Below are 13,005 nucleotides of genomic sequence, written 5' to 3' on the forward strand. Positions count from 1 at the left end.
ATAAATGCAATTGGTGTAAAATTACATTTGCAACTTGATATTCAGCAAAAACGCAAAATAATAACAGGGTTAAAAACTCAGTGTGTTAAAGTAATATCTTGACTACATTTCTTTTAAAGTCCACAATGAACAGCAGTTTATGCCATCAGCTCAGTGCTAGAACAAATGATGTTTCTGCTCGGACAAGCTTTGTTTTATCAGGATCAGTAACCTTATCAGCAGTTGACCCAGAACTATAATGCATGTCTGTGAATAGATAGAGAGCATATGTCACAGTTTCATGCAGACTTGCTTCCTAAGCAAGAGTGTATAATGAAGATTTAATAATAATAAAAACTAGTTTGCAAATGTGAACAACAGTAAATGTTTTTAATAGGGATAACATCTTTCAGTCTCCTTATTGTTAATATTACATTGCTTTCATTAAAAAATAAATATACACCCATAAATTCACCAACACATATTTCCATAATGCACCTTTTATTTGCCAATACTTAGTTTTGAAATCGTTCATCCAGTTTCTAAGATTAACATTTGGCTGTAAAGGTATGAAGCACAGGTATATAGTAGTATGTGGAAGAACTGAAAACTTCTTTTGGTAATAGGCATGCAAGAGAACTGCTATTCTCAGAGGGCCTTTATTTCGCTTGCATTTTCAAAATTGTTAGGGGAAAGGTCTCTTCATAGAGCAGAAGGCAGAAGCTTTGAAAACGTATTGCTTAAATGATAGATTGATACCCTTTAATTTAGGATAGGGGATCCCCTTCCCCCATATCAATACTCTATCATTTTTCTTGACTTACAATAAAGGGAGAGAAATGATAGTGTGGTCCTAGCATATAAAACAAGTCACCCATATCTTGTGCATTTTGACATTAACACTTCTCTTCCTTGACCTTTGACAGGTTTGGGCTTGACCCGAAACTGCTGGCTAAAATCCTAAATATGAGTTCGGGCCGTTGTTGGTCAAGCGACACTTACAACCCTGTTCCAGGAGTAATGGAAGGAGTACCCTCTGCTAATAATTACCAAGGTGGCTTTGGAACAACGCTCATGGCTAAGGTATATAAATATAAATCATAAGTATGGAAAGAACTATTTTATTGTTCTTGATTGTCAGAATACATGAGAAATGTTTCTATGTTGTGCGTGTGGTCTCCCTGAATATCATCGATCGCTTATACCAGACTTCTAACAGTGTACCACAATTCCAGCAGCCACTGGATGGAATGTGATGTTCTTCCCTCAGTTAAAATTGTTAATGGTGTTTGGAATTATGTGCACTCCTGGAGAGGACCACAAGTTATTGTAGCTCTGAATTATCAGCTGAGTCCTTGATAGGTGTGGTTGTAGATTTATAAGGGGGTTTCTCTTAGTGTTGGATCAGTGAAGGTTAGTGTTATGACTCTATGTTCCAAAGACCGTCAACAAAGCCATATCCTCCTTCTTTGAAGTTGGACTTCTTCCAGCAGCACATGCTCCTGGTCAACTAGTGGCCATATAGAATAATTTCTAGCACTTGTGTAGTATTAGATCCTCAGATGATATAAATCAGCGTATTTCTATTGACTTCAGTAGAATTATCTGATTTACAATATCCTAGGATTTGGACCACAGTGTCTTCCATTTGACAGCTTCACAAACATTGATTGACTTAACCCTCCCAACACCCCTGTGGGGTAGGTGTAAGTATTATACCTATTGATGTGGACATGGAGACAATAAGATTTAAAATTGTGACCTCTGCATTTAATTAAGAACCCTTAACCAATGAGGAACCCTAACTACTCAGCTGGGCTGTTCCAGGGTGGATTTCAGCTGTGTACTTATGTCCTGAAGGTGGGTATGAAGTACCCCTCTATGCTCTAAGGCCTGCCCAGGGATCCAGGCTGGAAGCCAGAGTCTCCATGCAGGAAGTAGGAGAGATGAGATGAGGGGAGCCATATGCTGCTTGCGACATGCAGTGTCATGCTCTGGGCCCATGACCAGGCAGCCCATTGCGTTACAGGGTCCTTACATCAGACCTTTTAAATCCAGCAACTGCACTAGAACCCGCCAAAGGTGTGAGTGTAATTTAAACTTTTAAACACTCCTCCCCGAAACCAGACCTCTGAGATGCTGGGTGGCAGGTGAGAAAACCCACATGGCAATTTACCATTTTTGCCACATGGGAAAATTCCCATCCAATTGGCAACTGGCCTAGCCCCTAGCATCATAAAAGATCCAGCTCACTAGGTAAGGGTGAGCAAGATGGTGATGGAATAGCTGCAAGAGCAAAGCGGGCCCAAAATGGCCACCCAACAGCAACAAGGGTAAGCAGATGCTATCTCCTTCCCTTGGCAGGCAAGAGCCATCAGCTGGCCCCTTATGACCGTCTCGATTACCTGGATACCCCCTGTTCCCTGCCGCCCAAGGAAAGGGGAGGGAACGGGAGAGAAGCAGTACTATCCCCCTCTCCAATAAATATATTCTACAGGGAGGGGGAATCTCAGGGAACAAATGTAGCACTGCCCCAGCCAGATAGATAGTCATCCATCCATCCATCTAACAGGTCAAATACAGATACAAACCGGCCGTATTTCCTTGCCTTCTCTCTATTGGAGGTGGAGAAGTGACGCTTGCATGGCGCACAGAGAGACCGTAATCATCTTTTTTGTAATATATTTGATGGAAACTTTCAGTATCTTCCTTATTATTGCAACTTTCTCCTCTTCGGTCTCTCTTGAGGTCCCATATTGCTCCTTTCCAGTACATCCACAATGCAGCAGCTAAATAATTTCCTCACTTGATCGACATCCCATCCTGTCATTGTCTTCTCACATCTGTTATTCTTGCTCTTAAAGTCTTTGCACAATGCTGCTCCCTTCTCCTCCTGTGTTCTTTTCTCTTATTATTTTTCAACTTTCTCTCTTCCATCCCCTCTTGTTCCCTTCTCCCTCCTTCCTGTTTGTGCCTACCCTTTAGGCCTGAAGCTACTTTCCCATCAGTGCTCCAGGCTCCATCCCTCCTTTCATTCTATCATCTTCCAAAACCCCACATGCTCCCTGGGATCTTTATCTGTCTTTATAAAATAAGCTCCCCAGGGCGCAGGAGTTTACTCTGTGTGCTGTGCTGCTGCTGCACAGAACACTTTGGCTTGGAGCTTAATTTTCTTCTTTTTTTTTTTTAAATAAATATTTGGAGCTTGCATGCCACAGGCCTGTTCACAGCCTCTTCACTTTCAAGCGGAGTAAAAGCTGCAGAAAAGAAGTTTCGTGTGGGTTCTTCCTAGTTTCCGAGCCTTTTCTTTCATTGACTCTAATACTTCAGAGTTTAAACCAAAAGCTGCAAAAACAAACCATCAACCCAAAACCCTACCCTGGCGCACATGTGTGTATGTGACTTAGACACACACGTTCTCCCTCTTTCATACTTAAGCTGCAAACTGATTCGTGTGGGCCAGCCCTGCTGCCTGCATGAAACCTCTACAGGGTGGGAAGCCTTCCAGGTCGGTTTGTGGGATTGGGGCCTGTCTAGGAGTATGTGTGGGATTTGCAGTGTGCAGAAGGAAGTTGGATTTTTTGCTGGTCTCTCTGGTTTTAACCACCTCAAAATATTTCATAGTATATTAGCCTGTTAGTATTTTTCACTTGTCTCCCCATCACAAAATTGTTTCCAGGGGGGCTCTGGACAGATGCAGGAGTAGCTTGCAGGATTAGGGCAGTTTATATGTTGAAGTGAGCACCCACTTGTCTGAGAGCCTGAAAGTGAGTGGATACAGAAGAAACAAAACTCCTGCCTCCCTTCTCTCGTCCTTTATTTGTGCCACCCCCAATATCCCACACGGTCAGGTGAATGAAGAGACCCAGGAGCAGAACTAGAAAGTGAAACTGATGGGCCTAGGGTTACTATCTTTCAGGTTCCCCAAAAGAGGATGCAGGGGAGGAGCTGAAGGGGGGTTCAGTTGGGGGGGGTGCCGGAAGGGGTGTGTGTGTGTGTGTGTGTGTACGTACTGGGAGGGGGAATTTGGGGGGTGATGGAGGAATGTGTGTACTGAGAGAGGGTATTTGGGGGTGCTGGAAGGAATATTTGGGGGTGCTGGAGGGGTGTGTGTACTGGAAGAAGATATTTTGAGGGTGCTGGAGGAGGAATTTGGGAGTATGGGAAGGGTGTGTGTGTACTGGGAGTGGTATTTGGGGGTATTGGAGGGGTGTGTACTGGAAGGGGTTATTTTCAGGTCCTGGAGGGGTCTGTGTGTATTGGGAGGGGGTATTTTAGGGGTGCTAAGGTGTGTATGTACTAGGAGGGGGTATTTTAGGGGTGTTAAGGTGTGTATGTACTAGGAGGGGGTATTTTAGGGGTGCTAAGGTGTGTATGTACTAGGAGGGGGTATTTGGTGGGGTGCTGGAGGGGTTTGTATACTGAGTGTGGTGTTTGAGGAGGTATTTGGGGTTATGGGAAGGGTGTGTGTGTGTGTGTGTGTGTGTGTGTACTGGATGGGGGCACCTGGGGCCTCATTCTCGAGGCAGGGGGTCAGTGTTGTTCCCTGTCATGGTGGCAGGGGCCTGGAAGGAGCGCCAGCCGTCCATCGGCCACCTCAGTTTTACTTTGTTGATCTTCTTGCACATATAGTGAAAAACAGTAGAAGAAAAATATAAATGACACCAGGGCAGTGAGTGGAAAGGTGAGTCCTGTATGGACAATTTCAATGCCACCCATAAATTTTTGGGTCTGGTGCCTGGTACTATGATAGGCATTTTTCTAATGTGAATAAAATAGAGCATATTTGTGGAGCAGTAGCAGATTGGGGAGGGGTGTAAGGAAAGTTACTAGCGAACAGGAAGGAGTAGAAAGATGAAAGCAGTCGATAGAAGAGGAAAAAAAAAAGGTAGAAGAAAAGGGTACAGGAAAAAAGGAGACACCAGTGCAAAGGTGTGTGAGCTGTCATTAAAATTGATGTGAGCTAACTAATTTAGCACTTCATTCTTCAAAATCAGAATTTAATTTCTATCACTGATAAGGCTGCCAACCTCTGGCCTATCCAAGTGTCAGGGATAGCTAAGGTTTCCTAAAGCACAAGAGTGTTCATAATGTAAATCATAGTCAGATTGCTAGCTGCCCTCAGCTGAGTCTCCTCCTCCTCCTTTCCCCCAAAGAGCAAAGCTGAAGTGTCGGACTGTCTTCATCTAATCTTGAATCTGCAACACAGGAGGGATGGAGAGGCAGTAGATTTTTCTAGCACTTCTTGAACAATCCTCAGGGGACACATTGTTCCCTCTGCATCGAAGAAGAATTACTTGAGTAAGCATTTAGCTAAGGCACTAGAGCTATCCGTTACTGAACATCCCAAAAGGTGAAAATTGGTGATGTGGTGACCTCTTCCAGGTACTAAACAGTCCAGTCCCTAGTCTATTTAAAGAGATTTGTTAGATGAGAATTTATCCTTTTGTTTGTTCCACCCACTCATGCCATTATTCAAATTAGATTGTAAATTCTTCAGGCCAGGGACCTACTCTTTTATTTTTCCTGTGAACTGCACAGCACATAAAACAATAATGAATAATAAGAGTTTGTAGAGAAGGGGAGGAAGAGCATCTCTTGAAGTGGAGAAGATGACTGTCTACACAGAAAAATTATCTGAAGAGTCAAATGACCACAAGATAGCTGTTGTCCTAAGATGGTCATAAAACTTCATCTTCTCAGATGTCAAATGTGGTGATAGTTGAAAGATTTATTAAAGTATTCCACCACTGATGGATCCTACAGACAAAGTTATAGGCTCCAAGGTTTTTTGGCAGCAAATTTTCTATAAGACACCTCTCTGGAAATCACCTCTCTTCTGTCTCGAAGTCTGGAGTGTAACCTAGTGTCTAGACAAGCTCTCTAATATGAGCCCTGGTCTGGAGATTTCACTTCAAAGATCAGATTTATTGCTTTTCCTTTTAAGGGTCAGAGGGTTATACAGAGAAGACATTACAGATCAGAAGTCCTCTCCTCCCATTAACATTAAAGGTGTTGATAACAGCCTTCCTTTTAGGATTCCTGGAGGAGCTAGATTTAGATCGTATTAATCTTGACCCTTGTCAGGGTGATTCATCAGACGGAGTAGGGGCAGAAGTAGGGCTTTCCATTTTTTTTTACTAAAGAGTTTCTGATACTAGGTTAGGACAGTCTTTGGGTTTTCCTTTGAATGGCAGAATCCGATTCAGGTCAGACTAGAAAATAACTAAAAATAGATGAAGTATTTCCTTAATAACAACAAACATTCTTTTAAAAATGTTGGCCACTGCTTCCCCATAAAAGATGGATATTTCTCCAAGTCCAGCAAAAACTGCTTTAGTCTCTGATAGTGAGACATCTGGAAGCCATTGTGTCAGTTCCCAAGAGGGGGAGAGGGGCCGGAAAGTATATTCTGATTCTGCCTTTCCCAAAAGGTCAGGAAGAGCCGGATCCCAGTCAGAACAACTTTGTCATCGGAAGAAATTCAGAATATAAATTCTGAAGACAAGTGACTGCGCCCCGAGATTATATGTTTTGGATAACGTTGCAGGATGTCTGTTGGCGCACGGTTTCCAGGATTGGGTTGTTTTAGGTAAATATAGCTCCTTTCCTTCGGTCTTCATCCCCTTTACAAAAGTGCAAGTATTGCTGGCAGTTGCTTTAAGAGGATACAAAGTACATCTTATCGAATGTTGATTAGTCAAAGTTGTCCTGTTCCAGGAGCTTCAAGCAGCTACAGAAAAGATGCTGGAAACATCACAATCTGAAGTTTATGATCATGCTTAGCAGTATATTGTTCTGTAACAGCATCGATGCTACTTCAGAGATCAGCCTGACACAGAACGTGAGGGAATCACATCCATCTTGGGAGAGAAGAGCAAAGTTGTTTCTCTTGTTTCTTACACTGGAGTCAGAGAAGTCCTTGTCCATTTAGGGGTCATGTGCTTATGATGTCAAGCAAAAGGTCAGGTACACCCCCAACAAGTAGCAGCTCTGTGTTTCAGCAGTCTTGGAGTAGGGACTCATTATCCATGTTGAATGGTCATACCGAGATCTATGGAAATTCTGCCTATGCTAGTGAATGGTCCCTCCGAATTTAGAGTGTACCACTGGAAAATTGTGATCATAAACACATTCTCAGGAGTTGGGGAGCCCATTTATATTTCGTGTCCATTCATAGAAAAAGGTATCTCTACAAGAAAGCAGCATACTGGTTTTCAGGGGCTAGGGCGGTCTTCTGCTCGCTACCAGCCAATGATGTCAACACACTGTTGACCAGACAGCACAGTAACAGCTTTTCTGGAGTCCTGTGAGGGTGGAGGGTACAAGGGCTTGGGCTCCAGCCCATATATCTACACAGCAATTTTTAGCCCCGCAGCCCAAGCCCGATAAGCCTAAGTCAGCTCACCACTGCAGTCATGGCTCTTGCCACACAGGGCTTTTATCCCCAAGTAGATGTAGCCTATGGGTATGATCTACACTGAAGCTGAGAGAGAGACTACCAGCTTGAGCAGACAAACTCACAAGCCCCAGCCTGAGCCACAACATCCAAACTGCTATTTTTAGTATGGTAGTGTGAGCCCTGTTAGCGTGAGTCTGTCTGCTCGCTCCCCGCTGCAGCTTACACATACCCTTAGGCTAATATGCCAAGGAAAGTGGAGCAATACTAGCTGAGAAATGGGCATGGTCAGGACAGCCGAGGAACCTGCTCTGTCAGAACCCTACTACGGTCTCCATGGACAGGGCTTTCCCAGCTGACAAGGGAAATCTTAAGTGGTCCCCAGGTGAGAGCTAGGATGGAAACAGAATGTGCCTTTCTCCTGGTATAAACTCCTCATGCAGCTCAAGAGACCAGGCTAGCCTAGGAGGGTTTGAGGAGAGTAAATACTATTATGCCCACTTGAAGATGGTTAACCTAAAGCTCTGAGAAGCTGGTTTTATGCAAGTGTCACATGGTCAGTGGCAGTGTCAATTACAGAACTCAGGAATCCTGACAGTCCTCTGCTCCTGCCACTCAGCACACTGCCTCTTTACTTCTAAAACAGTGATTGAGAGAGAAAGCTGAGCTCCAACGTGGTGCCAAAAACTGATGGGTCCATTTGGTTCTTCAGCATAAATTCACCGGAAAATGCACTTTCTGCAGTGCTCAAACTATTCACTGAATTTGTGTCAAATTTAGCTGATAGTTTCAGCCAGAAAAACAATGGGAAAATGTCAAAATGTTTTGACGTTTTTCTCTAAATGGTATTTCGTTTAGAAATTTAACAATATATTTTTAAAGGTGAACGAGACCCCCAAAAATGAAAAAGGTTGTTTTGGGTTGTTGGTTTTTTTTTCCCCCCCATTTCAGGTGCTTCAAATGGATTTTATTTTTCCTGAATTCATTTCATTTGAGGAAAAACTGGAAAAAAAAAATCAGTTTTTCTTTGAAATTAATCCAAGGCTGTTTTGGACTTTGTGGTGCAGCTCCCGTAGCAAAATAAAAAAATGAAGGCAATACTTGCCTTCTTCCAGGGCTGGAATTTTAAGGCTGCAGTATTTCGTTTGTTGGCAGTGGCTTCTCTTTACAAGGAAGCCAAATAGCTGGTAATACTCATATGGCTACTTAATTCCTTGTTGTTTCTCCCAATGTTTTTTCTGCTTTCAGGATCTTGGCTTGGCACAGATTACTGCTACCAACACTAAAACACCTGTTCCTCTGGGATCTCTAGCACATCAGATATACAGGATCATGTGTGCAAAGGGCTATGCCCTGAAAGACTTCTCAGCTGTGTTCCAGTTTTTACGTGAGGAGGAGAACTTGTGAGCTGTTGTTTTGGCAATGGACACTATTAGAAACCAAACAATTTTTTGGAACCTCCTTATAGCTCATTTGAGAAGTATATGGGTTTAATCAAAGGTCACAAGTCATGAACCCACACTGACCTGTCTGCTTTTGGTCATCTAGGTCTCAGCAAACTCTAGGATTGTGCATCAATTCTTAAAAAAAAAACAGGCCGGGAGAACGGTTCTTTATTTGGTCAAATAAAAAAAAAATACACCAACTGTTTAAGAACCATAATAGCATATTCACAAAATCCAGTTAAGTATTTTTTTAAACTAAGTACCCAATGATTTGCATATAAAACAACTGACATTATGGCTCTAAATTGTGCAAACTGAGTTGAATCTTCAATAGTAATAACATAGGGTGACAAACCAGCTTTCATTAACTTTTAATAAAGATAAAGCCTTCATGGAAAAAGGGAAGGTCCTTACAATGAAGAAACAACTTTTTTTTCATTTTCTTGCTATTTATTTTTAACTATTAGCTTGGGCCTGATAATCAGTGATGGATTTCTCTTGGGATTAGTGTTACAGATTTATGTTTATGGGGGTGTGTAAATTAGTGGAAAGCTGTTACAGCATGTTTAACTGGTAGACTTAGTTAAAATAACATAGTATATATGTCTCTCTTATAAAGCTCCAGTACTATATTTGGCTAACCCAATTTTATATTTCCTTCTTGCACCCTGTCATATATTTTCAAAAGTCAAAAATGGCACCTACTAAAAATTCTGACAAATGTACATTTGCTTTAGATAATTACTGGATTATTATAAATATAAATAAAATTAATCCCATTATTTTGAAATCAAATAAAAATCTATGTTGGTAAATGCCTGCTATGGAGTTGTTTTTTTTGCAAACTTGCATTTAAAAAAAAAACATACAAATAGCTGCAAAGTTGTGCTAGGTCACTCACTTTTTGATCTTCTACAGTCAGTCTTTCATAAGCACGGTGTAGTTTTTATTGTAAAATGTGTAAGGTGGCATATTTGCATATTAATTTCCCTAGCCATTCACCTACCCCTGATCTAGCATTCTGAAGATGAGTATTCCTCTTAACTTTATGCGTGAGTTGTCTCACTGAAGTAATCTGCAGGATTGGGGTCTTAATGGTCTCTCTGCATCCTACATTTTCAGAATTTTGCATGTACAGTGATGCATTTAATAGGTGCATGCAGGGAACACAGTTGTGTGCACAACATAGGCACCAGTTGTGCATGGAAAACTCAGAAAATTTGGGCATAGTTGTCTATAAATTAGCAACAACATATACAAAATTCATTAAATATTACCGTTGTTCTGTTTATTCCTTTCCAAGCTTGTTTTGATATCTAAATAAAGCTCTGTTATTCTAGGACTTTTATTACAACTATGTATGGGCACTATACTATTAAAAACAAGCATATGTTTCCAAATTATCCATCTGCCTATCACTAATTAGATAAAAATTAGCAGTTCATCTGCTCAATTGCAGTGGTTCTGAATCTACCTAATATTTCACACAAAACAAACTTCATTGAAAGAAGATTATTAAGGTTGCAAAGTCAAGTACTCAAAAGTTAGGAAATGCCAGAATTAAGATGCTTTGTGCAACCTTAATTATTTTCGTCCTGTGCATATGCACTGTCATACAGTCTTTAATTACATGATCACATCATATTTTTCCACAAAACTCCTGCCTCATTCAGTGAATAGGAGGACCTGCTCTGGGGATGAATCAGGGCTGGGTAGTGAAGGAGGCTGTTGTCTTTAAGCAGGGCCAGCCTTAGGGGTGGGCTATCTGGGCAACTACCCAGGGGCGCCATGGCCAAGGGGACCGCTGTGCGGCAGCACAGAGGTGTTTGCTGCCAGTGTAGAGTCAGAAGTGGCTCCCAGCTGGCAGGAGAGTGCTGTGGGGGGGAGGAGGTTGCCCATATTTCTTCTGGCTTCATCTGGAGCAGGAACATGGAAGGAGGAGGCAAGTGCGGATGCACAGATACTGCTCTCCAACATTCCTCTGCACCCCTTTAGGGGACTGTGAACAGGGGAGTGAGGAGTAATACCAAGCGCTCCATGCATCGAGGTCAATTTTCCTATGTGGGTGCAGGAGGCAGGATACAGGGGTTAGGGGCAATGGGGGAACAGTGCAGGGGTTAGGGTTTGGGGCCCACACAGCCAGGTGAAATGCTGGGGGCCACCCATGGGGGCCAGAGGCATCAGAATACAAGTTCATCCAGGGTGCCATTTTCCCTAAGGCTGGCCCTGTCTATAGGCCCCGTCCCTCATCTGTTGCACAGTTGGAAGGTGTGCAGTGATTGAGGCAGGGAACTGCAGGAAGAACCTGGTCCCTCTGCATTTGAATCATAGGGCTTCCTCCTCCTCGTTGCCTGCATACCAGTAGGGGTGTCACTATCAGACATTCCTTGCTCTTCATTCTAGTGCATGGCCGCATGCTGGCCTGGAGCAGCCATGACAGGGGTAGCCAGGCATTGCCTCTGTAGCCCTGGTCTGGCGGGAGCATGCTCAGTTGCTCTGTGGGGCTTGCTAAATGTGTAGTTTGGTCACAGTAGGAGCTGAGGGGTTGGAGCATGTGTCGTCTGTTCAGCAGTAAGATCTGAGAGGCTCAAGCATGCTCAGTGAGGACTGACTCTTCAGAGATTTTAGTCGATAAAATTGAAGTCTCTACTGAGCATATGTGAGCTGCAGTTTTTCAAAGGCTTATAACTTAGGCAAATGTGGGAAGATTTTCGTGGCAACAGAGAGTGATTCCTGACACAATAGCCACCCACTTGTTAAATTTCAAGTTCCTGCTCCAAAGCATGGGAGTTGAAAAACTGTTCAGAGAAAAGGTTGCCATAATTTAACAAGCACAAAACTGTGTTTTCTCCTATCCTCATTTTTGTATAGGGCTGAATTGTTTTGGCTGGGGAAACCTGAAAAGTTTCAGCCCAGACAATTAAATCTGGCAAAGTTATAAGCAACTGGAAAGAGGGTCTTATAATGGGAAGTGTCTGGCAACCTTAATCAGCCCTGCCAATAATAAAATTTATATTAGAATTTATATTTTCCTATTCTATAGAGGGAAAATTAGATATATCATATTGGTATTCATATTAGAACTGTATGTACAGTATATAAAATTGTAATTTCCCCTCTGCATGGGGTTTACTACTCTATACAAGTTAGCCAAGTAATAAGGCTGTTGTCACTGCCAGCAACAGATGTTGAAAATGATAACTTGTTGAGCAGAACAGAAAGCATGTTAAACTCTTAAATTTTTACACTAATGACCCAGCAGTATATACACCCAAATTAGATGCAACAAGTTAACTGCATACTATGTAAATGTTCCAAAGGGAAATTTTAGGTAACATATTTTTAAATTACTTCGAATATTAAACTGGCCCTTCCATCATGCTTGATGAGAAACTGCCTATATCTAATGAATTCTGCTGAACATGAAACCACTGTTAACCACTAAAGTTGGGGGCTGGGGGGTGGAGTAAAAGTATATCTAAGCAGTCTTATTCATATTCACTCTGCCTTTGTGTTCACGCACACCCCCCCCCCGCCTACCTTTCACTGTGCATCAAAAATCCAGCTCACTCTTCCCTCATATCAGGGGCCCACCATTAGAGTTAGTGCCTCGCCCCATACACAGCCTGCCCCAATCACTCCTCTTCCTGCCCATGACAGGCATTTATAGCCCCACTTGTAGCCCTGCCCCCTTTAAGTGGCTCAGTTGGGCCCACTTGCTCTGACAGAGGGGAGCGGGGCCCAGTTTGCTGACAGGGACCAACTACCCTGTGACAAGCAAAAATCATTGTTTGGGATACTCAGCAACTGTAGTTGATATTCCTTATATTTTGCCATCTTCAAAATATGGAGATATAAAAGATATGCAATGGACCTGAATATTTTCTGATGGTTCCTAAAAAGGGAAGGCCTGGTTAGCACTAAAAGGGGATGGATTTATCTCAGTATGCAAGGTCTCTTCCTAACCCCCAAAAAGCACTTTGTTACAAACCAGTTAAGGTTGCTTAAGGATTTTTGTGAGGGGGTGTTCCCTTTAAAAGTAAAGGAATGTCCTCTTAAAATACCCTTCTTTAATGCTCATTATCCTCCACTCCTTGCTTTCCACTGACAAAAAGAAAAGGAGTACTTGTGGCACCTTAGAGACTAACAAATGTATTTGAGCATAAGCTTTCATGAACTACA

The 13,005-nt window shown here is 42.5% G+C and overlaps 1 protein-coding gene across 2 annotated transcripts in view; it reads left to right on the forward strand.

Moving 5' to 3' along the window:
* The window catches only part of HIBADH (3-hydroxyisobutyrate dehydrogenase), a 131,285-nt gene extending 121,697 nt beyond the window's left edge, over nt 1–9,588 (forward strand). The window contains exons 7-8 of one of the 2 annotated variants that reach the window (XM_073333627.2): nt 906–1,062; nt 8,627–9,587. In XM_073333627.2, coding sequence (XP_073189728.1) covers nt 906–1,062; nt 8,627–8,785 — 316 coding nt within the window. In that variant the 3' untranslated portion in view covers nt 8,786–9,587. Of the gene's footprint in view, nt 1–905; nt 1,063–8,626 lie in introns of both variants that reach the window. The other variant, XM_073333626.2, reaches the window with a different exon arrangement.
* The last annotated feature ends 3,417 nt before the right edge of the window (nt 9,589–13,005 follow it).

Source organism: Lepidochelys kempii, chromosome 2 (assembly GCF_965140285.1).
Source record: "Lepidochelys kempii isolate rLepKem1 chromosome 2, rLepKem1.hap1, whole genome shotgun sequence".
NCBI lineage: Eukaryota > Metazoa > Chordata > Testudines > Cheloniidae > Lepidochelys > Lepidochelys kempii.